Below are 22,858 nucleotides of genomic sequence, written 5' to 3'. Positions count from 1 at the left end.
CTCAACCTCAGATGCCAGGAACTCTCCATAAATGAGGCCACAACACCATGCCCCCTCCCCCTCCCTGCTTTGAGGCGGATAAGTTTTACTGACCCCCAGCAGACACACCATCCAGGCTCCATCAGGTGGTGGCATCGCTCAAATCCAGCTTTAGGAGCTGTCAATCACATTCTCCCATCCTGTACTGAGAAGGTGAGACCAAGAATCTTCTAGAAGGCGCTCTCCCCGTCTGGAACCTAAGGTATGACTATGGTGTTGGTGAAATATCTGTCCATGTCTTGGTGTTGTGACATACCTGAGTCATCTTTTTAGTCCAGAGTGTTTCATTATACATTCAATAAGGCAAGGCAGGGTGAAACAGTGTGATAATGCTGGGGATAGATAGTCAGTGGAAGGACTTTGCATGCTAAAACTTTGACGGTGTTATGGTCAGATATGCGAGGAGTGAAAATTAAAACCTGCCCTCTCGTGGGAAATCTGTTCATTTCCACTCATGCCCCCTCGGTGCCCCGTAGATATGAAGGAGCTAATTAGATAAAGGCCTTTCAATTTGTCTCAAGACAAGATAAGGGCAATCGTTCCTCCGCAACACTTTCGTATGAAATTGAAAAGAGTTCCTCAAAGTAGCAGGACACTTGTTTTGATGTAAAACTCTGGAATGAACATCATTCTGAGTGCAATGGAGCGCCTCGATGTGATAAAGTAATACACTTTAGTTCTCTAGTTAAGAATAGAGGTTGTTAAAATAATTTCAGTGAAAGTGCAGAGCGCTGAATGCAGTTTGGCATGCTTTCAGGCTAGACAGGGTTTCAGGACTTATCTATATAGGCAGGTAGGCAAACCATCTCTTGTTAAATTGTCTTATGTGATGGCAAACTAAGCGCACTATCTCTGGCATTGACAAGTTACAATACACAGTGCAATGACATTAGCTAATCTAATCTAAACCTCGGTTTAAGATTCAGTCAGAGTAAGAGAGGTTTGATATAGAAATACAGTATTTTAAACCTGTAAGTCTATGGTATATATTTTTAAATGGCAGTACTCTGCTGATCCCTACTGGGGAGTTATTTAATCACTTCATATCAGTAAAACAAAATCTAAAAGGGCATGTGGACAGGTCAAAAACTGCAGCTCCCAGAGTGATTGTGAAAGAGCAAAGTATGCAGGCTAAAGAGAGTTATGTACCACCTCTAGTTGATCGTCTTTCTTCCCCCCTCTTATTTTCCCCTTAGTCGGGCCAAGTAAATAAATCGTGTGGCAGTGCTGGTTGGGGGAGTGGTGGTGGTGGTGGTGGTGGTGGGGTGGGTGGGGGTGGGGGTCAGGGGGGTTGCGGGTTGGGGATTTGTGTGAAGGGCAGAGGCATGACAAGGCACCTCCAGGGGCTTACCTAATGGAGCCCCCGCTTCTCTGAGATTTGGGTGATCCACCTGTTGTTAAGAGAGCCTCTGTCATCAGGGCATAAGGCCAGAGAGTGTGTGTGTGTTCGTGCACAAAGGCATGCCTGGTCTTTAGTCTTTAGTCCCCACCACTACCTCATACGATCTCCATTACTTGCAGTTATGTGGAGAAGAAATACCTCCGTCTGCACTGAGTATTAACGCAATTTAGAACTGGAAGATATCTGTTACCGTCTCAGTCTATTTTCTGCTTCTGTGTATAGCGCCGTACATCACTGCCGTCAGATGAAAATCTTTCATCTTCAAAAAGTCACCTTGGAAAGACAGGCTTGCTTTCATATTTAGGGCCATGCATTTTTGATTTTTGAATTATCATTGGTTTTGAGTGGGTTTCATGGGAACATTAAAACATGAAATGCCCCTAAATTGGAGTGCGTTCTTTTTCTCTGACAGCAGTGATACATTATCAGCAGTAGCATTTCAAACCCCTCACCTAATGGCAGTGAAAATCTCCGTGGCCAATGCAGCAACGTGCAACTTGGGTGTGAAAGTGCATAGTGCAAATATCTCTGCATGTCTTGGTATTTCCTCCCACCAAAGACTGCATTTCCAGCCCTGCTTCTTATCATCTGTCAGTCTAAGCTGGTGGGGTGGGGGTGGGGGGGGTGGTCCTCAGTCCCACGCAACCTAATCTGTATCTGTCATTGAGCTCACAGCATAGAAATGAGGAAAAAGACTCTGCAAGCCAGCTGTATTGTTTGATGTAATGGTTACAGCATGTTAATGACCCTGACCTCTGAAATGGACCACTGACAGAGTACTGTCATCGCTATCCTGTGAGGAAATGCATGCATGATCACATCAAATTGTAACCAAACGAAATGTCTGTCAGCCCTTCCTAATAGGCCAAACATCATTTAATAGCCTACAATATAACAGGAAATCAAACTTACTGTACATTGAACCCTTCATTGCTTTCCTAGTGGAAAGCGAAGGCCACAGAATGGCGTCCCAGATCCCAGCGCTCCCACAGTCCTACGCTCCAGGGACACATAGCGTCTTCTCTGACCAGTCTGGCTTCTACTCTCTGGACTCCCACGTCCCTGGGCTCTCGAAGGTCATCCTCAACAAGCTCAACATGAAGGACTATGGAGAATACAGGTAAAAACACATAAGGCTTAGTGATACTGACTGATAATAGCCAATGTAAAAACTGATGTGTTTCTTGTCCATTGATTCTCACTTATCCAGCTAAAGTTGATTCATTTTTCACTCAGTGGGACTTCATCATTTCATGTGTATGGAAGAGGATTAGGGCCGTATGTGAAAAATGTATTTGAGTTGAATTAATCTCAGAATTCTGAGTTTAAAGCCCGAATAATTGAGATTAAAGTCTGAATTGTAAGAATAAAGACTTCTGAGTTTAAAGTCAGAATTCTGAGATTAAAGTCAAAATTCTGAGAATAGTCAGAATTCTGATATTAAAGTCTGAATTGTAAGAATAAAGAATTCTGAGATTAGTCAGAATTCTGACTTTATTCTCACAATTCTGACTTAATTTCAGAACTCAAACACATTTTTCACGTGGCCCTAATCTAGGGTGACCACCTGTCCCGCAATTCGCGGGACAGCACCGAAATTGGAACGTTTGTCCTGCGTCCTGCACGTCATAAGCAGTGTCTCTCATTTCAATGATTAGGCCTATTTTTTTTTTTTTTTTTTAGTAAACAACATACTTATATATTTAACTGTGCATTTGCTAGTCGCTACTTAAGGAAACTGGTCTGTTTATCCCTCCTATTCTTGCATAAAATGTGATTTTCAACCAAACTATTAGCCTATTATATTTAATTCATTATATTTATGGTATTGAATAGGTCCTAGTGTCGTTAAAATAAACATTTCATAAAGCCTACCGATGATTTAAAGCAGGTTAATATCCAAAGCCACTGCAAATAGGCATTCCGTCTAATATTACATCAATATTTACATAGCCTAATAATAGTCATTTCTCTCTCTCTGTCCCGCAAAATCACGTCTGCTGTCCTGCAACGGAACAATTAAGAGGTGGTCACCCTACCCTAATCTGCCCTAATGTGTCAGTGTGTCCCTCTATTTCACAACTTGCTTCGTATGTGAGGTCCTATGTCACTCTGCCATGTGTGAACTTGTGTTACTCCACTAGAAGTTACTGAAATGTCTCTGCACCAACACCACCAGTCAAATGCCTGAACACGTATTGCGCTTGGCAAACGAAGTGTCTGGTTCTGATAAGGGCGGCTGTCGAGGGGAAGGCTAAAGGAGTCTCATTCCGCAACTACAAGGAGATGTTCCAGAAGATGGAGGAGACCTTCAAGTTCTGCACCGGCTGCAACAAACTCCCAGAGAATCTCCCTGAGGGACAGGCTCTGAAGCGCTGCGTGAAGTGAGTGCAAAGCCAAAGGTGGAGGGCGACGATGGGTTAAAGCATGCTTGAGAGTGGCAGGGATGGGGATCACTGTCACACTTACTTTTTTTGGAAACTGGTAATATAGTTCAGTGATGGGGGTTGTGGGGTAAGCTTGGGGGGTGCGAGATGATTTATGGGATAGGAAAAAAACATATTTTTACTATACAAATGTATTATCATGTGTAATTTTTCTGATTTTTCTTCTGCTTTTTTCTTGTGAAATATTGAATCGTTTTCAACCTCCATATCAAATTAAACGACCTGAAAAGGAAAAATCATTTTTTGGGTGAACTCCACTCTCCACTCTGCATATGCAGCCTGTGATGGAGGGTCGCGAGTAGGACCACTGATGTAGTTGATAAAGTATGAAATGGGTTGAAATGATATTTGGTGCATGACTTGCAATATTCTAGCATTAAACCTCACTTAACATTTAGCATAGCTGACAACCAGAATATTTTAGGGAACTGCCCTGTCACCATCCTGTCAGAACGTTGTTTGTGTCTGTTGTCCAATAGCTGTCATGTGTGAAGCATTACCAGTTGTCTTTGTATCAGCAGCAAAATGATAGGCCGCCAAGGTGTGGACAGTTGTGGACAATGGCCAGTGGCAAATATAGCTAAGCCTCCTGACTGCGATTAATCTCTCTGCAGCTCTCTGCAGTGTATTAAGAAGGTAAAATGTGAAGCTTAATGCAGTTTATAAAGGCACATCAACACAGAATATATTTCAGTTTAAGGAATGTATTGAGAATAGGGATTGGCGTAGTGTTCATTTGGATAGGCATTGTTTTTGAGCCTCTCTTTTTTCACTCTGTCTCTTTCTCTTTCTCTCTCTCTCACACACACACACACATACACACACACAGACAAACATTCATACTTGTGCATTCCCTTGAAACTCTCAGCTGCCACAGCCTCTCTCAGAAAAGCTACCAGTTGCAGTAGACTTCTAGGCGAGCAGAAGACAGAACTGCTGACATTCAGCACTAGTGAAACCCTCTTAGTGGGTTTCAGGACATTTGGCATCTAAGAAGTATCACCAAAAGTCCCTTGTGACTTTCCAACAGCTACTTGATTCATAGGCTGGTTCACATCATTCCATTTGTCACCATCTGGGCTTTGGGACTTTGACAAAGTCTTGTATATTTGGACTTTCAAAGGCATCTGTTTTCCTCACCTTGTTTTGACTGACTTTGTCCACTTGTGAGCCTCTTGTGGCGGATTAGTACGCCCAAAGTGTGCCATGACAAAACATAGTGCCTGAAAAATGATTCTATGTAAATCTGAAGGCCCCCGGGGCTGCGAGTGGTCGAAAGGTAACATATTATAGTCTCAAAAAGCAGCGACTGGCACTGCTTCTCAGACCTCTAATCCACTACATTACCTCACCACCTAAACTGTGTGACCACACAAAAGACGGCATGCATACAAAGAGGTTGTATAATCACTAATAAATTCCAGCTTCACTTCTACAGCTTAGATTCCTACCACGGCTGTTTTTGCCAGCTGTCGTCTAAAACAGAACAGAATTCATCTAAGTCTTTTGTGTCATGGGTGAGCCATTGAATGAAAAGGTCAAATTTGAAGACGGGCTCTAGATAAATGTAATACACTATTTATATCCTGGCACAAACAAGCCTATGATGTGATATTAAAGAGGCTATCTTGATCAACATATCTTACATACTTGGAGTGAAACCGATTCCCCCATAAAGGATTTCATCATGGTCTTCAGTAGGTACTCGATTGTAATGTTTTTGTTTTGCATTGAATGTCTAAAAAGAAAAAACAAACAAACATATTAACTCTTCTACCTGGAATCTATTTTCTAACAGTATCCACCACTGATGCACATTTCTTCAACATCATTGAAGAAGTCGAGCTTTAGGTTATAAAATAATGGTTCAATTTGCTCCAGATGACATCACTCCGGGACATTTTCACCCTTAAAATCTCAATAACTCTTAAACCAAACAAAGTAATGTGCAAAATGGTTACGGTTCTGGGTTATGTGGGAGATAATGTGAAATTACCATGCCATTCATTTTCCTTTCTATTTCACCTTCTGTCTCTCTCCATTTCTCTCTCACAGGTGCTTGAACGTGTATTACTGCACAAAGGACTGTCAGAAAAAGGACTGGCCTCAGCATAAAAAGGTCTGCAAGAAGCTGCGTCTGGTGGCCATTGACAGGCTGGTGGAGTGGCTGTTGTTCACAGGTGAGAAAAGCGAAGCCGGTACCAATTAATTGAAGTTATTTGAATTCACAAAACAAATTCATATAACTAAGATGGCATAGTTTAAAGCTGAGCTGCAGAAATGAAATGCCTGAGAGAAAAAAACTGACAGAAACTCAGAGTACAATATTGGTGCGTTTTTACATTTTTAATTGAAGTTCTTCAGCCTTTGAAACATCCTGATTGCTTTTTCATACATCATGTAAACTTGCCAGATAGTATCAACAATAATCTCTGTCCTCAGTTGTCTGCCAATTAAATATACGGTAGCTTAAGACTCCATCAACAGTAGTAAAGCTTAGAATACACCTGTTCTACCACCCGCACAGGAGACCTCCCATTCCCCATTGAGAAGTGGTCCAAGCCAGTAGCTGAGGTGAAGAACTGGGACGACTGGCTCCCCATGCAAGGAGACCTCATGCCTCGTCTGGACCCCATCTTATCTGGCGCCAACATGGCCAACCTGTGGAAGAACGCCAGCAGGCCACGGCCGGAGGACGCTGACCTGCGAGAGTCTTTATGGCGGATCCAGAGCGAGTTCCTCTCTCGAGTTCTCTCGGTTGGCATAGCCGTGCAGCACTTTGGCCTGGACCCATATGCTAAACCCCTTACTATTCACCTGGCGGGGGCATCCCACAATGAGACCATGGGAGCCAGACTGACTGACTATGATGAGCTGAACCACATGTTCCCAGGACACCAGGGTCTGGAGGTGGTCATGGTGGGACCAGAGGTGGTGAATGGCCCCATCAAGAGGCCTCCTCTCAGGGCGTTTGGCCCCAAACAGAGGGTCTACATCAGCGCCTACAAGGGCCTCTACCACCAGTTCTGGGAGGACCTGGTGGAGAAAGAGGAAGCAGCCAAGCCAGATCTGGTGGTTGGGTTTCATCCTGGTATGTACATACATCATGCTACTATAAATAAACAAAAAGGTCAAGGGATTTTCATAACAGAGATGTGATTGTGCATGCACAAATACACAGGTCTGTTTGAAAGTCTTTCACCTCAGAAAGGTTTAAATAAGACAGTAAAGAACATGCTGATCACTGCAGCTATAAATAGAAACAGCCTAACTTAAGTGGTCAGCTGTCTTGGAGAGCCATGGCCGGTCTCCCTCTATGCCAGTTTGATAACCTCCTCTCTTCTTTCAGGGAATAGAGGAAGGAGGAGAGGTGTAACTCGCTAGATCTGGCTTATTCATTAGCGCCAGGCTTTTATCGGGCGTCTGGGTGATTCATGGCAGCAGCTGGGGCAGAGTTTGGCTTCTGTGTGCTGGACTCAGCATAATGTCAGAGGGCTGGGGGGGGGAGTCTCAGTTCCCCTCTTGGGCTGTTGGCACTTTCTCCCTGACTCAAAGCCCCAGTCGTCTGCCAAATCATCCCTTTAAAACACCCCCATCAAGTCAGGCCCATCCCATCTCAGGTTTGTCCCATCCCAGACCTATCCAATCACAGGTTTATCCCATTGCTCACACTCAGTCTGAGAACCTAGAGTCCATAGCTGTATATATTTTTGGCTGAATTTCAAATGCAGTTTATCATTGCACTGATTTAGAATGGGAAAGGTCTATAGAAACCTTATCACTTGATAGATTTATGAGGAGACCAATTATTTTTAGCATTATCATTATTATTATTATTATTGTTATTGTTTTTGTTATTACTGGTGATGGCGGTGGTGTTTTAATCATTAGGAAGCACTTTTTTCTCCAATCATGCAATTATGACAGCGTTTTTGAACGAAGCCCTTGACGTTAACTGGGTGTCACTTTGTCTCCCCTCAGATCGGTTGTATGGGATGGGGATTGAATTGAGGTCACAGACCTCATTAAAGTGCCACTAAAACCCTACACCTCCCAGACAGCTAGGCACTGAACATGTTCTGACCCTCTAACCCGCTAAGCAGCAGTAAAGCCCCCACCCAACCGCACCCATAACCCGGGGCTCAGTTATCACTGCAGGCTCCGCTGGAGCTAAATATACAGGAATCAGTTATCCTGTGAGTAAACTGTCTGAGAGCCACATTTCATACTGCAAACCTGGCAAAGTACTGCATTATGACACTGTTAAGTGATAGGAGAGCAGGCAGCATGAAGAAAGGAGAGAGAGAGAGAGAGAGACAGAGACAGAGACAGACAGACAGAGCAGTGAAAGAGACATGTCCTGGGTCAGAGCAAGAGTGGGAAACTGGGAGACGGTGACCTTAGACACAGAGAAGAGGAGAGTGGAGTGACTCTATGCCAACTCCTCTAAGACAGCGGATGGATGAGGGCTAAGTGACAGCTCAGCAGGCACCTCATGAAATACAAACAAAACATCCCTGATTTTTGTCAACCATTAACTTAATGGGAAATTTAGAGTAGCCCCACTTTGTTCAATCACTGAATGCTGTTCTATTGGGCAAATTCTTCCCTTCAAACAAAGCTTCTCGACCAAGAAACAAAGCACGTCTATCGTACTGTATATTTATATCTAGGTTCCAAATTCAGACTGGAGCCAGGCAGTTATTGCAGTCATTAACAGACTGGGGGTGGCGTCTCTTTGTCACCTTATCTCCTGCACGTCCTGCAGGTCTAAACGCCTAAACACTTACCGAGTGTTAAATGTTTTATTGTGATGAGAATTGTAACCCTGTGGATGTGCGTATCATAACATGTATTATTCAAATGCAAATCCTCTCTTTCTGCGGTTTGTGTTCTCTGGAAAGACGTGGCAGACAGGGGATAACATGATACCGTCTGTGTGCCAATATCATGGGCCTACACACACACACACACACACACACACACACACACACACACACACACACACACACACAAAATACAGTACAGAACAGAACAGTTGCAGTTTTAACAATCTTATAGCTTTCTAGGTTTTTTCTCACGTGCATACTTTTTTCCTTACTGTTTTTTAATGTTTTTCTCATTGCATCCCTATCATGGAGAAACGAATAATGCGACACTTTATTGATCCTTGTAGGGAAATTCTCCTGCTGTTTGCTGCTCTCCACAGGCAGATCCGAGCACAGGATCAGTGATACAACAGCAGCGTTGCAACTGATATTGTCTCGTTCAAGGACATTTCAGCTGGGTGAATGTATTTCCTGCTCAGAAAAAAAAAAAATACAGTTGACGTAAGCCATTGAATTCCCAGAGTCAGGGAAAAGTGACATCTGTCAGTTCATATGCTACAGGATTATATACCCAACCCAATTTGAAAATAGCTGGACTGGATTATCTGTTTATATGTGTGAGAACATCACCTTGAATTTTCAATTGGTTTGGAGCGAGTTAGCGCAAGTTAGAGCGAGCTTTCTCCCGTCCAGCTGAAGTGCCAATATGAGGTCAGCTTGTTTGGAATAAGATTAACTCAGTGCTATTGACCGATGATTAGGCTGAATGCAAACACTGGCAGCGACATGTGTAGAAAGTAATACATCCCAGCTAACGAGAGAAAGACATGGCCAGCTGGTCACAAGAGACCGAGGGTGTAATCAAGCCTAATCCTTTTAATCCTTCACCTTATTGGGGAAAAGGTCTCAAGAGTTGACTTTTTCTCTGTCAATCAATTCTGTGTGAGATGGGTACGGTGAGAAACAGACAGCTCAGTGTGTGATGCTCTGCCATTCAGCTTTTGGACTAACTTTCAGAGAGGTAGGAATGCTGCTAGAGAGGCTCAAAGCAAGAATTCATTAATTCCACTATTGTTTTATTTCCACATAGGACTTGTAATAGCTTTTTTTCTTTTTTTCTGTGGCCTTCTCTTACCATGCCCAATTCCTTTTTTTTTTTTTACTATTTATTATTATTAGTATACATATAGGTGTACAGTATATATGTGTATATACTACATGTATACATATAGGTATAGATATATAGATATATAATTGCTCATATTTTGGTGCAGTTTTTTACCTGGCTATGTAGTGAAATGTCTTTTTATCTTACAATGTTTTGATAATTTATTATGTGACTATTAATTATTTTTTCGTTTTTTTATCATGATGTGTACCTTTTAAACTAAACACTGTAGTGATGCTCACGTATTTCAGATGACTTGTCAGCTGCCATATGAGTACTTAATAAACTTAAACTTAATGTACGAGTTAGGAATATAAAATTCTGAATGGAGAGTCGTGGTCTGATCAGGTTTCATACTGTTATCACTCCACCTTCGGATTGCATTTTGTACTCGACGTGTCTAAAAATGGCAACATTTTCTCTGGTCACATCTATTTGGCTTTGATATGAAATCTGTGAACTTCTATGCTATACAGTTAACCGGAATGATTTCTGTGGGTTTTTTTGCCCAGGGTTTCATGCCAACCAGGGCCTGGTGGAAGGTTGGCTGCCCACCCTCCTGCTGCTCAGGGACTACGACATCCCCTCCTTCTTCACCATGTACAAGTAGGTCACATTAATACTAAAAATTACACTTGTTTCACATTTTAGGGCGGAGATAATAAAATTGCTTGCCCTCTGCGACAGGGAATATTCGAAATTCTGTGTGCCAGAAGGACAGTGTTGATGACTGCAGTGTCTTTAACTCACTTTATATTCCATCTGCTGTCAAATATATAATAACTCAACATTCAGTGATTTTTCCCAGTATCACAGTTTACGCTTCACTTTGTATTGCTCTTTGTGTTACATGTTTACGCTCTGTGATTTCAGTGTTGCTCTTGTTTGTTTTTAACCAAACTCTTTCCTTTGGAGGAAGGGATTTTAAAAGAGCCATAGTATTGATTTATTGATTTACTGATTGATTCCTCATCACCCCTCCACCACCTCACTCTATCACACCCTTCCCCCAGCCAGCATTCATGGAGAGGCAGTTGAGCTCATTGTACCTTCAGATACCTCAGAATAACACTGGACGATAGTCACAGCTGCCCATAAATGTTGCCAGTAAAGATTTTAAGCCATTCATAAACTTAAAGCGCCTGTCCATCCAACTGCACCTCCTCCTCCTCCTCATGTACCGTCGCATAATAAAGCCTGTCCTCCTCTGTTTGTTCACCCTGCTCTCTGTCACAAGCAGGCACAGATTCCTTAAAAAAACATCACCCACGCAGCATAATTAGCCTCCCTGCTCCTCACCTACCTGACCTGACATCAACAAAGCCGGCAATTGCAAAGCACTTATCATAGCCCGCGGTGACCCAGATCATCCACTCCATCCCCTCTTCACGCTCCATTCCCTCTGGTCGCAGATACCAGCAAATGTCCCTTTTGTAGAAATGCCAAGCTCAAGAAAAGCTTTGTTCCCTCTGCTACACACACTCTCAATAAACTCCCCTTCTGTACTGGAACCTGATCACATACTGGCATTACTGGTGTGGTTCCCGTGTTGATCTTGTTCTTCTGTTCATACGGTTCCTCTGTAATTACTGTAAAGCTGTTTGCTGTTGTATCTGTGAATAGGTGTGTAACTTATTTTTCTGTGCAGAGGCTGTGAAAATTCCTTTTGAGGATAATAAACTATTACTGTTTTTCATTATCTTAAAGCCACTCTGATCTAAAGGCTTATGCTTAAATGCTTGAAATGTGTTTCCTAGACAAATATAAATAGTGAAGTTGATGCCTTTGTGTGAATTTCTTTCCAAAGCCTTTGCCTTTCCATCAAGGCAAAGGGCGGCTCCTTTAAAGAATCTAAAATATAAGATAGTTTTGATTTGTTTAACACTTTTTTGGTCACTGCATAATTCCATTTGTGTTATTTCACAGTTTTGATGTCTTTACTATTATTCTAAAATGTGAAAAATAGTAAAAATAAAGAAAAATGTGTGTGTCCAAAATTTTGACCGGTAGTGTAAGCTAACTTGATGCATTGATTCATTGATTAATTTGTTGTCTCCCTGTCCCTGCAGTGAGATGGAGCTCGAGCACTCCCTGCAGATCCTGCAGGAGTTGGAGATGAACATCCGGGGCAGCGGACCCAATCCCTTCACCTCGCAGAAACCAGAGCAGGTGCAGGCCTGTCCCAACAAAAACCCCGTCTACTGCAACTCTCACTACCTCTGTTTCCAGGGCCTGCTGCCGCAAGAAGAGCTTGAGGGACCCGACCCGGACAGCTAAGACTTTAAAGGAGCCGTAATAAGGAATATCAAAGCCTGTTTGGGGGGCAAGTCTGCCACATTCCCATCCTTTAGTGCCGTAGTTTTGTACATGAAGAGTGTAGACAGTTATGCAGTTCTAAACCAATAACAAAAATCGTCCCATATGGGGGGTCGCTCAGAAAAAATCATAGGCTATCAAATGGGGCGTCTGTGGTCTAATGTGTGTCTATGTGGGGGTCCAAGACATGAAACATTTGAAAACCCCTGCTGTGAGACTGCTATCTGTAGCAATCAATTAAATGTTGTTTTATTGTTTTACATGTTTGATATGGAAATGTGAATTGCTGTGCTGCATGCTGAGCTGATGTGTGAAAATATTAATAATGTTGATCCACGACCCTGATAACAATGTGTTATACAAGCCATTACATCTTTGTTTGTGCTTTATTCCATCAGAGGGGGACTTGTTTTGATTTTGTTGCTGAAACAGTCAGTGTGACACTGACCTCTAGTGGATGAAAGTTGTAAAAGCACACAGAAAATAGTACAGTTCCCAAAGTGAGGTCCAGGGAACACCAGCGTCCCGAGGGGTCCAAATCCAAATGAATAGTTTAACTAAACCGACTGTTCATTCGTTTGAATCAGCCCAATAAAAGAATGTATAACAATAGCTATTCCGATCAGAGCTTCCACTGTCCCCACCGTATTTTATCCCTGAAATGTCCTTAATTTCTCCATTACATAAACATTAATTATCCATTAAAAATAACGTAGCTTTAACAAAAAGTAAGGGTATTTTTAAGGGATTTATTAATGGGTTGATTCATAGAGGCACTAGTAATTAAGGGATTTTTGTTATGCCTTGTGCATGGTTTACATGGTTATTAATGAGTTATTAATGGAAAGTTCCTGAAGTTTTCATTATATTAGAAAGTAAGCAGTCAAAAATTAAGGGATTGTTTAAGGGGATTTCGATGGGGTCTCCATTTATCACTCGATCCCAAGATATTCCCAGATGCGAGGTCTCTTATCTTATCAAATGAGGGTTTGTGGTGTAATGTGGGTCTATTTAGAAGTTCTCCATATGAATAACTTTGGGAATCTCCGTATTAGAATAATATAACCAAACTAGAAGGGCACTCGGAGAGCGCAGACCTCCGCCAAGGCCAATAGTCCAGTCTTCTATGATATGCAAATGTACAAGCGCAACCAATATGCGGATCCGCTCCAAAATTTAATGGGTTCTTCCTTGGCCCATGCTACACCCTTCCACGAAGTTTCATGAAAATCGGGCCAGTAGTTTTTCCGTAATCCTGCTGACAAACAGACAAACAAACAAACAAACAAACAAACAAACTAGAAGGGCACTCGGAGAGCGCAGACCTCCGCCATAAGGCCAATAGTCCAGTCTACTATGATATGCAAATTTCGTGAGTCGGATCCGGATCCGCTCCAAAATTGAATGGGTTCTTCCTTAGCCCATGCTACACCCTTCCACGAAGTTTCATGAAAATCGGCCCAGTAGTTTTTCCGTAATCCTGCTGGCAAACAGACAAACAAACGGCACCGAAAACATAACCTCCTTGGCGGAGGTAAAAATTCAGTGCAGTACTCTATACCTATAAGTTTTGTCACTGCTTTGCACGGTATTCCCTGCCTCTTGTAAAGTCAGGAAAGGCCTGGAGTTGTCAGACTTTTTCTGGAAGGGAAAGCACAGGTGTTAAATCTGACAGCCAGCCCCCCCCACAGCGCTCACATACCAAACCAAGGAGCAGAAGAAGAACCAGAGAACAGTGTGAGAGACTGGTCTACAGCGCTCCAAATGACGGAAACTGAGAGGTAAGCGGGCTAAAGTTATGTCCACATAGTTACTGACAGTTTAGATACTTGGTAGGCTACTTCGATTTTTTTTTTTTAGGAGACTGAATGTGTCAAAATTTTCACGGCCACTCCAAAAGCAAAACAACAAACGAAATCATATAGGCCTACACCTCAGAATATAAATAGATATGTTTCAAAATATACAAAATGTAGCCAAAAATCAATTTGATGGCTGACAAAGTTTTGAGTGGTTTGAAAAATATATCTCAACAGATACTCCAAAGTAGCCTACACCCAGAACCTATTTTTTTTTTTCTCCTTATGCTAAGCCACGCTGCGAGCAGAGGGAACAGAAGCGCGTGGTGCTCGTTAACGGTGACAGGCTGACATTTAAATGACATTTTGTAGATGAAGTGTAACACTGGCATACCAACACAGTCGTGTTCATTACTCGTGTTCCCGACTTCCCTGGAATGCAATGCCGTTCAGTTTCTGTCTGAATTGTCTCTCACCTCTTACATATAGCTCCAGGCCCACCTTTTCTGCTACATTTGTATAGATACTCACCTGTCATGAATCTGACCCACATGCAATTATAATATTGTAACCCCCATTCATGATACAATCCCTCTGCACCCCTCCTCCATTACACATACAGCAGAGCAAATGTCCCAGTCTAAGAATAGACTGTATGAGAGGAGAAGCTATAGGCCTCAGTAGTCAATTGGTGAGCACACTGGTTTGTTTTGGAGTTGTTGTTTTTTTTATGAGATTTCTAGACAAAAAGACTATTTCAATTAGCTCTACTCAATATAACATGTTTTAACAAGCAGGCTGTCATTCAAACATTCTGCAAATTGTGGTCATATAGTAAATGTTGTCTTGTGGTCTTTATAAACTCCTTTTATCCAAGTTACTGATCTGCAATAATGCTGTGAATTGTTCTATTCTATTCTATTCTGTTCTATTCTATTCTGACTTGATTTTGAATTGAAGCTGTTGGGGGCTTTGGAGAAGTTCATAGTAGTTAAAACAAGTACAAAATGCTCATAATTGCTCCTTTCTCTTCTTCTCTCTCCAGAGCGGTTCCAGAGACTAAAGGTAAGGCCATGGCCTTCCGGTCTCAGAAGGAGATGTTTGACAAGATGGAGGAATCTTTTAAGATCTGTGCAAGCTGTGAGAAGCGGCCAAATCAGCTTTCAAACTCGCAGACCCTCAAGCGTTGCGTCAGGTGAAGAGAGAGAGAGAGAGAGAGCTCACCCTGTTCGAAGGCTGTTCAGCCAAGATGTCCCTTCGTGAAAGCTTGTAATTTTACAGATGACAGAGCTCTCACTTTTGTCCTCTCTTTGTGCAGATGTCTGAATGTGTACTACTGCTGTAAAGAGTGCCAGACGGCTGACTGGCCCAAACACAAGAAGTTCTGCTCTCAGCTGCGCTTAGTAGCCACTGACAGAGTTGTGGAATGGCTTGTGTTCAAAGGTAAGGTGTTATGAGTGAACCAACAGGGTTTACCATGAGGTGTGAGTGAGAGTCTGCCAATAACAGACAGAGTGAAACAAATGTTACCAACAACAAGAAAAACTAGGTGAATGCTGAAGTATCCTATTTAATAAAGGAATGAAGGAAGGAAGGAAGGAAGGAAGGTTGAAGAAATAAAGAAAGTTTCAAGACAGAAATAAATGTCCAAGAAAGAAAGAAAGAACATTAACCAAACCTTGGATCTGATGTAACTATCCCTAGTACTATTAAACAAGGGTGAACACCCATGTAAAACCTGTAACCCCCTTCCCCTATCACACACACACACACACACACACGCATGCACGCACGCACACACACACAGAGATAATGCTTTTGTCATATACTCCATATACTCCCTGAAGTAGTCTGAGATATAGACGTCTGCTAAACTTCCACTTTCAAACCATTTAAAAATGGCTAATCAATGTAAAATTGCTCAGCGGGTCTTAATACTGTCCTTTAATTTCATCCTCCCCTGTCCCATCATCAGGAGACCTGCCGTTCCCTACAGACAAATGGTCAAAGCCTCAGTCAGAGGTCAAGGGCTGGGATGACTGGCTCGCCATGCAGGGAGACCTCACACCTCACCTCGGCCCCATTTTGGCTGGAGCGAATATGAAAGACTTGTGGAGCAATGCTGGCAGACCTCGGCCAGAAGACGAGGAGCTGAAGCGGTCGCTGTGGAGGGTTTCGAGCGAGTTCTTCTCCAGGCCGCTGACCGTCGCCTGGGGAATGAGGCTGTTTGGCCTGAACCCCGATTCCAAACCCCTTACCATTCACCTGGTGGGAGCGGGCCACAGCGAGACCTTGGGAGCCAGAGTGACGGACTACGATGAGCTGAACCGCATGTTCCCAGGACACCAGGGTCTGGAGGTGGTCATGGTGGGACCAGAGGTGCTGGATGGCCCCATCATGAGGCCTCCTCTCAGGGCGTTTGGCCCCAAACAGAGGGTCTACATCAGCGCCTACAAGGGCCTCTACCACCAGTTCTGGGAGGATCTGGTGGAGAAAGAGGAAGCAGCCAAGCCAGATCTGGTGGTTGGGTTTCATCCTGGTGAGAACTTCTTTTCCATTACAAGACATAATATCCAAGCCAATGTTATGTTCTGAGATGTGAAATTTTGTCTTGTGTGTTCATGAACTGTGAAGCCAAGCTGACATTACTGATGAGGAAAATGGGCTTTTATTGACGTTTCAAACTATTTTGCATACACCCAGCCTCTACTGCTTGAGTGGTTCTTACTCATGCTAAGCTCTTCTTTGATTTATTTTCCTTTAAATCTTTTTTTGTTGTCAAGGGTTTGATGCCAGTCAAGGCCTGGACGAGGGCTGGCTTCCAACGCTTCTGCTCCTTAGGGATTATGAGATCCCCTCCCTTTTCACTGCTCTCAGGTAAGTCTCACACACTAGTACTCATAGTGCTGTAGTATCTGAATCTAAAACATTGTAACTGTCAGTCAAGTCAAGTTTATTTATAAAGCCATCCATCACAAAGCATGTCTTTACAGAGAAGGAGCCTTCCTAGATCTAACTAATCAACAATCAATCACAGAACAAAATGATGCAATACAGTATTCAAACAAAATAAAGCTCAAGGAAACAAAACAAAGCCTAACCAGCACCACCAACATTAGACCTTCAGTGAAGACAAGGAAAACCTGTAATCTGTTGCAGCTGGCAAAAGTAAATACAGTAATCAGGTTGCAGATTGCAATACACTAATCAATTTTCAGATACTTTTTTGAAAAGGGCATTTTGGTTGAGTTTACAGACAGTGGACACTTTCAAGAATATTACACCTCTCAGAATTATGTCTGATACTTACTGTAGATAATTGCAACACTATTCATGGTTATTGTCTATCTTGGCAGTCTGTATTGCAAATTGTTTGGTTAACTGCATATTCTATGGATTTTGGAGGCAAAGTACCTGAAATGGCTGAAAGTAATCAGTTTACATTACTGTGTTTAAGTCTTCCTGTGGATTATACTACTGATTTTATCATTTTAAACAGGTAATCAATCATCTGTACTGGATTATATTTTGAAAGCGCCCCTCCCATCCCTTCTCACACATCCCTTCCACACACCCAGGCTTAACTCTCTGGCCTCTTTATCATCATCAGATTAACACTTAACCTGCATCGGCCCATGTGATTTCACAGCGCATAGTATGCAAATTAGCACATTGACACTTGTTGCATATTATTTTGCATCATATCACATAAGCGCTCTGAGGTATGCAAACACGCTGTCTGATGAATTGTGGTACCTCTTTATTCTCTCACTGCCCTCTTATCATCGACTGTGAACGTATCCAAGAGGAATGATATCCCACAATCCCTATGGGTAATTAATGGCTGCTGTGTCCTCCCTGTCCTCCACAGTGAGACAGAGATGACCTACTCCCTGCAGATCCTGATGGAGCTGGAGATGGACATGAAGGGAAGCGGGGCCAACCCCTTTGCCTCGCTGAAACCAGAAGTGGTGGGCACCTGTCCCAACAGACCGGTCGTCTACTGCAACTCCCACTACTTCTCCTTCCAGGGTCTGCAGGAGAGCGTGGAGTTTGAGGAGCCAGAGGAGGACTGAAGTGCTAACACTCTCCGAAACTGAGGTGTTAGGAGTGACGAACCCTTAATGAGGCAGCTGCTCTTCCCATCAATTCAGTCATTTCGTACATCTAGAAACCAAAAGGGGGATACCATCTTACTTCTGACGACAAATGTGAGTCTGTGCCATGACATTTGCATTCTCTATCTCACCTCCATGAAATTCAACGGCCAGAGTCTTCTGATTTGAATTTACTGTCTCAGACCTATTATTGTGTTGGCAGGGAGACGATAACACTTAGTCAAATGTCCACTGGCATTGTAAATCTATCATATATTACACTCCACTTGCCTGATACAATACAGTGCAAGATTACAGTTTCCAGGTTGACTTTTGCTATTGTACATCCAATAGCAATGATCTAATTTATTCAACTTTTTTATGAAGTCACCGGCCGACTCGAACACTTCTATAGTGCAGCGTATCATTAAATGTGATTTTGTAATAAGACACAGAACTGGCTCATTTTTCACAACATGTTGGCTTCTCTTGTCTCTTGTCTGCCACATTACATGCACTAATTAAGTTTGTCGTGTGTTATGTTTTGATCATTCATTGCATACTCATCACAGGTATTTCTACTGTATATTAAATATGTTTTCATTAAATAATCATACAATAACCTACCAAGAAAGACACGGAAGCATGCATCATAAGCAAATCATTTTTATTTTAGACACATTAAATATAAATAAACTTGACATTTCAAGTCTAGATTTCTATCGAGCCTTGATGGATAAAACTAGGTCTACAATGTAAAGGACGACATTGACAATGGACCCAATTGTAACCGTATTCAGGTCTTTACGGTTAGTGTGGTTCCTGTAACCATAGACGGACCAAAGAATAATAGCGCACAGGTACGACAGCACTGCCACAGCGTTGAACACCAACTCCATTATACCTAACCCGAATGAGAGTAGACATTGCAGTAGCTTGAGCAGATGGAGAACTATGATGATGATAGTAACCAGGAGGCAGAGAGCAAAGACGATGATGCTCAGTATCATCCCGACAGGTCGGGACTGCAAATCTACTCCTAGAAAATAGTTAGTGGCAGCAGAGAGAATAATGCAAGCTAGGAAGGCCTCAGTCATGCGGAGGATCCCTCTCAGGTTGGACAGGTAGCCACTCGGACACTTCATTTTTTGCATCACAGCGTCAACCAGAAAAATCACGGTGGCAACCAGGGAGAATATGGCGCAGATGATGCTGGTGAAGCAAGTGAGGCAGACAAAAACAAAAACAAAGATGACTGTGGCGGAGCTGATCATGATGGCACACAGCATGGTCAGCCCGCAGGTCAGGTCGGCCCAGTTGGGCAGGAAGGCAGCTAGGAGGATCTGCCAGCTCTTGCTCTCCACCACAGTCAGGGTCACGGCTACGGCGATGCAGAAAACCCAGACAAACTCACACCAGATGCCCCACGGGCTCGTCATCTTGCCTCTGAAGATGACGACGATGAGAGCCAAAGCACTGAAGATTATTTCCAGCAAGCGCAAAATGCCCTGCAAGCTCTTGAATGGGCCACACATGTTGAAATCGGGTACTCCAAGTAATTAATCCACAAGTAAGGAAACAGAAGCCTCTGTAATGTTGTCAATACAAATTGTACTTGCTGCTAATTCTTCAGTAGCTGATGCCCCGACCTCCCTTGTTTCTACTGCTGCTCTAATTCTCATACTCAGATGGAGCAAAGTCACAGTATAGACAGGCAGACAGACATCCTATCAGTGTTTACACATGGCACTCCTTTTTATTCAAAACTCTGGGTGCATGAACTGCTCCTAAGAGTCTGGCAGTCTGTTTTCCATGAACAATTATATATCCGTATATATATATATATATATGTACAGATTGCAGATTTCTCTGCAATTCATGTCTACATTTATTTCATTAAATTATATAGATGCACTCTTCTCTGTAAATGCATTTATTTAGAAAGCAAAAATAATCAAAGATTCAAAAGTCAAAGATTTCAAAGTCAGCCCATAATATTTAACACACCTATGTGCTTCAAGTCAGTATGACCCAAATTAATTTCAACCAATTCTTCATGACTTGTTCTAAAATGACAAAACAGGAATACAGACAACCCCTCCCTCTCTCTCTCACACACACACACACACACACACACACACACACACACACACATACACACACACACACACACACACACACATACACACTGTTCTCCTGCTGGATTGAAAACCTTTGCACCTACTACTGAAGAAATGAGGTCACACTCAACAAAAATAGTCTTTAATAGAGGTTCACTTTATTCCCATTGGAGACAAAACATTTTCGGCCTTCTGGCCTTCATCAGTGTCTGTGGATGATGGATGCACCTCGTTTCTCATTGGAGGGAACCCTCTAATAGATGTAATGCAATTTCATTCATTTAACACGCATTCCCAGTGCTAAATACATATTTCATATTTAATCTGACACCGCAGGAACATAGTGAAAAATATATAGAATACACATTGGAAAATTACACATCATAAAACTAGAGTGTTGCCTGCAAGACATCAGGCATTGGGCCATTCATAAATTGGACATTACTACAATCAATATAAAGATATTTAAATTCTCAGTTTAAACACAATATCTTATAGAAAGACCATCAAATTGCAGTCCTGATTCATATCAATAGGATGTAATGTTTTTAAGGTGTGTAACCAGAAACAGCCTTCTCAATAAAGATTTTTCAGCATCACCACCTGTGTGATTTGCAATACACTTCATGTGCTCACACTTTATAAAGTGTCAGGCTGCAGGCGATGTGATGTCTCCACGTTTTATACTTCTGTTGTTAAGTTTGATTTTGAGACTTTGGTATGTTTGACCTATGTATATTTTTGCATTAGCAAAATGTATACCACATAGGTGGTGTTACATGTGATGAGACATTTAATGTTGCACTCTTTGCCTGTGTGTTGGTCAATGAACCCCATGTTACTACATGAGATGCATGATCTGCATGTGAAATCCCCTTTGATAAATGCACCTGTTGTAGGTGTATATGCATCAGCTTTTATCAATTTAAACTGTGTTAAATATTATATGCATTAGGGTTGTGCACATCATGTATATATGTATAGATGTTTATGATGTATGTATGGTGTCTAATCATACATAATATAGGTAATAATAATAATAATAATAATAATAATAATAAACTTTATTTATATAGCACTTATCAAAACACAGTTACAAAGTGCTTTACAAAACAGAGAGAAAAATAAGTAAATAAAAAGACAAGAAATAAAATACAATTACATAAAAAGGTAAGACATCAGAGGTCACATGACTTGAAAGACAAAAATGGGTTCACGTAAAAGCAAAACGGTAAAAGTGTGTTTTTAAAAGTGATTTAAAAGAAGACACCGAATTGGCTGACCTGATCTCGCATGTATGTACTGTACAGTGCATAGCATCATTGGTGGTGAAACAGACTCATCGAATTTCGTACTATCATTACACTGTCACATAAAACTATGCAAAACGCAAAACTATGCAAAACTGTTTACAAGTCTTCAGGATTCCTGGTAAATCATCTTTACTAATTTTACATTATACAGGTACTAATTAGACCCAGATAGAGGCCCAGATAATGCCCAAGCTACAAGCATTGCATATTTTATTGTATTCAGGAGGATAAATGAATGTTCATGTATGCTCAGTTTCAGGGTTCTACTCAACAATTTTTAATCTGTGTGGGTTTAAAGAAAACATTTTTAAGAAATGATGAGAAAAGTACAGGTCTTGTTTATGTGCGTTTAAAGCCACAGATCCCAAGCAGGGTAAAAACAAGGTCCACTATGAAAAGAATGAGATTCACATAGGTCATGAAAGCAACCATAAACTGAATGGCCCAGATACAGTAGCTGGCTGGACAGTCACTGGGACGAGGATTGTTCCTGAAGATGAAAATGGGCCACACGATAGCGGCAAATGCATACAGCACTACAGAGATGACCAGAAAAATAAACACAAACCTGTCCAAGTTAAAGGGTAAACACTTCTTCAGTTTCTTGAGGATGTTGGTGACTATGATTAGGGGGATGATGGGGAAAGGAATGATATATGCTACAATGCACAAGATCAGAACAGGCCTGTCATGGTAGCCAGTGAGCGAGATAAAAATGATGCAGGTCACAAAGGCTTCCATAACCTTCCAGAATCCGGGCAGAGCGGCCAGGTAGCTCCCCTTTTTCCCGTCCAGGATTTTATCCTTCACCACCTCCATCGCGTAGACCACGCCACACAAGAAGGCAAACAGACTGACCAGCCAGGCGTAGAAGCATTTGCTGCAGGCGTAGAAGTTGGCATAGGTAATGGCCACAGTCAGGGTCATGAGGGTAGAAGACATGGCCATGCCTGTGGTGAAGTCGGGCCAGTCCATGCAAAACATATTGAGTGGGATATCGAGCAGGAACATCTCAATCAGGGTGATGATGATGGTCATGATGGGGCAGAAGGACCAGGTGAACATAGCATAGTTCCAGTAGGTATGGGTGCTCTCACCTTTAAAGGCACCCAGGAAAAAGGTGACCAGACACAGAATGATCTGACACATGTGCAGCCCCCCGCGTCCAGACATCAGAGTGGCAGGGGTAAACACCGCCTTAGACACTGTCTCTTTAACATCATTGATTATGTCTTTAAATCCCATCTCTTTGAATGAGCTGAAGTGTCCTCTGCTTTGTCGTGTTCTCCCAGGCAGCTGCTAGAAGCTGGAAGAAGAGTGTGTCATCT

The 22,858-nt window shown here is 42.3% G+C and overlaps 4 protein-coding genes across 5 annotated transcripts; 2 read left to right on the top strand and 2 right to left on the bottom strand.

Moving 5' to 3' along the window:
• Nucleotides 1-159: 159 nt before the first annotated feature.
• Nucleotides 160-12,508, top strand: mss51 (MSS51 mitochondrial translational activator). Its single transcript, XM_071907325.2, has 7 exons — nt 160-192; nt 2,384-2,561; nt 3,676-3,825; nt 5,944-6,068; nt 6,416-6,979; nt 10,398-10,491; nt 11,955-12,508. Exons 2-7 carry the CDS (start codon nt 2,404-2,406, stop codon nt 12,160-12,162), a joined length of 1,299 nt encoding a protein of 432 aa, XP_071763426.2. The 5' UTR covers nt 160-192; nt 2,384-2,403; the 3' UTR covers nt 12,163-12,508.
• A 1,387-nt stretch (nt 12,509-13,895) lies between these two features.
• Nucleotides 13,896-18,490, top strand: LOC139918062 (putative protein MSS51 homolog, mitochondrial). 2 transcript variants are annotated; one of them, XM_071907327.2, is made up of 6 exons: nt 13,896-13,982; nt 15,046-15,195; nt 15,319-15,443; nt 15,976-16,539; nt 16,784-16,877; nt 17,872-18,490. In XM_071907327.2, exons 1-6 carry the CDS (start codon nt 13,966-13,968, stop codon nt 18,074-18,076), a joined length of 1,155 nt encoding a protein of 384 aa, XP_071763428.1. In that variant the 5' UTR covers nt 13,896-13,965; the 3' UTR covers nt 18,077-18,490. The 2 variants fall into 2 exon arrangements, with proteins under 2 accessions (XP_071763428.1, XP_071763427.1); XM_071907326.2 differs by lacking the exon at nt 13,896-13,982 and having other exon boundaries at nt 15,004-15,195.
• Nucleotides 18,491-18,816: 326 nt separating this feature from the next.
• Nucleotides 18,817-19,632, bottom strand: LOC139918048 (myeloid-associated differentiation marker-like protein 2). The gene has a single exon (XM_071907310.2). The coding sequence runs from the start codon at nt 19,630-19,632 to the stop codon at nt 18,817-18,819; it is 816 nt and encodes a 271-aa protein (XP_071763411.2).
• A 2,237-nt stretch (nt 19,633-21,869) lies between these two features.
• Nucleotides 21,870-22,775, bottom strand: LOC139918047 (myeloid-associated differentiation marker-like protein 2). Its single transcript, XM_071907309.2, has one exon. The coding sequence runs from the start codon at nt 22,773-22,775 to the stop codon at nt 21,870-21,872; it is 906 nt and encodes a 301-aa protein (XP_071763410.1).
• Between the last annotated feature and the right edge of the window lie 83 nt (nt 22,776-22,858).

Source organism: Centroberyx gerrardi, chromosome 20 (genome assembly GCF_048128805.1).
Source record: "Centroberyx gerrardi isolate f3 chromosome 20, fCenGer3.hap1.cur.20231027, whole genome shotgun sequence".
Classification (NCBI taxonomy): Eukaryota; Metazoa; Chordata; class Actinopteri; order Beryciformes; family Berycidae; genus Centroberyx; species Centroberyx gerrardi.
This window is presented reverse-complemented; position numbering and strand designations above follow the sequence as displayed.

Coding starts and splice junctions, on each gene's coding strand:
- LOC139918047 (XM_071907309.2), bottom strand. CDS start 22,775: ATGGGATTTAAAGACATAATCAATGATGTTAAAGAGACAGTGTCTAAG.
- LOC139918048 (XM_071907310.2), bottom strand. CDS start 19,632: ATGTGTGGCCCATTCAAGAGCTTGCAGGGCATTTTGCGCTTGCTGGAA.
- mss51 (XM_071907325.2), top strand. CDS start 2,404: ATGGCGTCCCAGATCCCAGCGCTCCCACAGTCCTACGCTCCAGGGACA. Junction 2,562..3,675: donor AAGGACTATGGAGAATACAG/GTAAAAACACAT, acceptor GGTTCTGATAAG/GGCGGCTGTCGAGGGGAAGG. Junction 6,069..6,415: donor GGAGTGGCTGTTGTTCACAG/GTGAGAAAAGCG, acceptor CCACCCGCACAG/GAGACCTCCCATTCCCCATT.
- LOC139918062 (XM_071907326.2), top strand. CDS start 15,008: ATGCTCATAATTGCTCCTTTCTCTTCTTCTCTCTCCAGAGCGGTTCCA. Junction 15,196..15,318: donor ACCCTCAAGCGTTGCGTCAG/GTGAAGAGAGAG, acceptor CTCTTTGTGCAG/ATGTCTGAATGTGTACTACT. Junction 15,444..15,975: donor GGAATGGCTTGTGTTCAAAG/GTAAGGTGTTAT, acceptor TCCCATCATCAG/GAGACCTGCCGTTCCCTACA.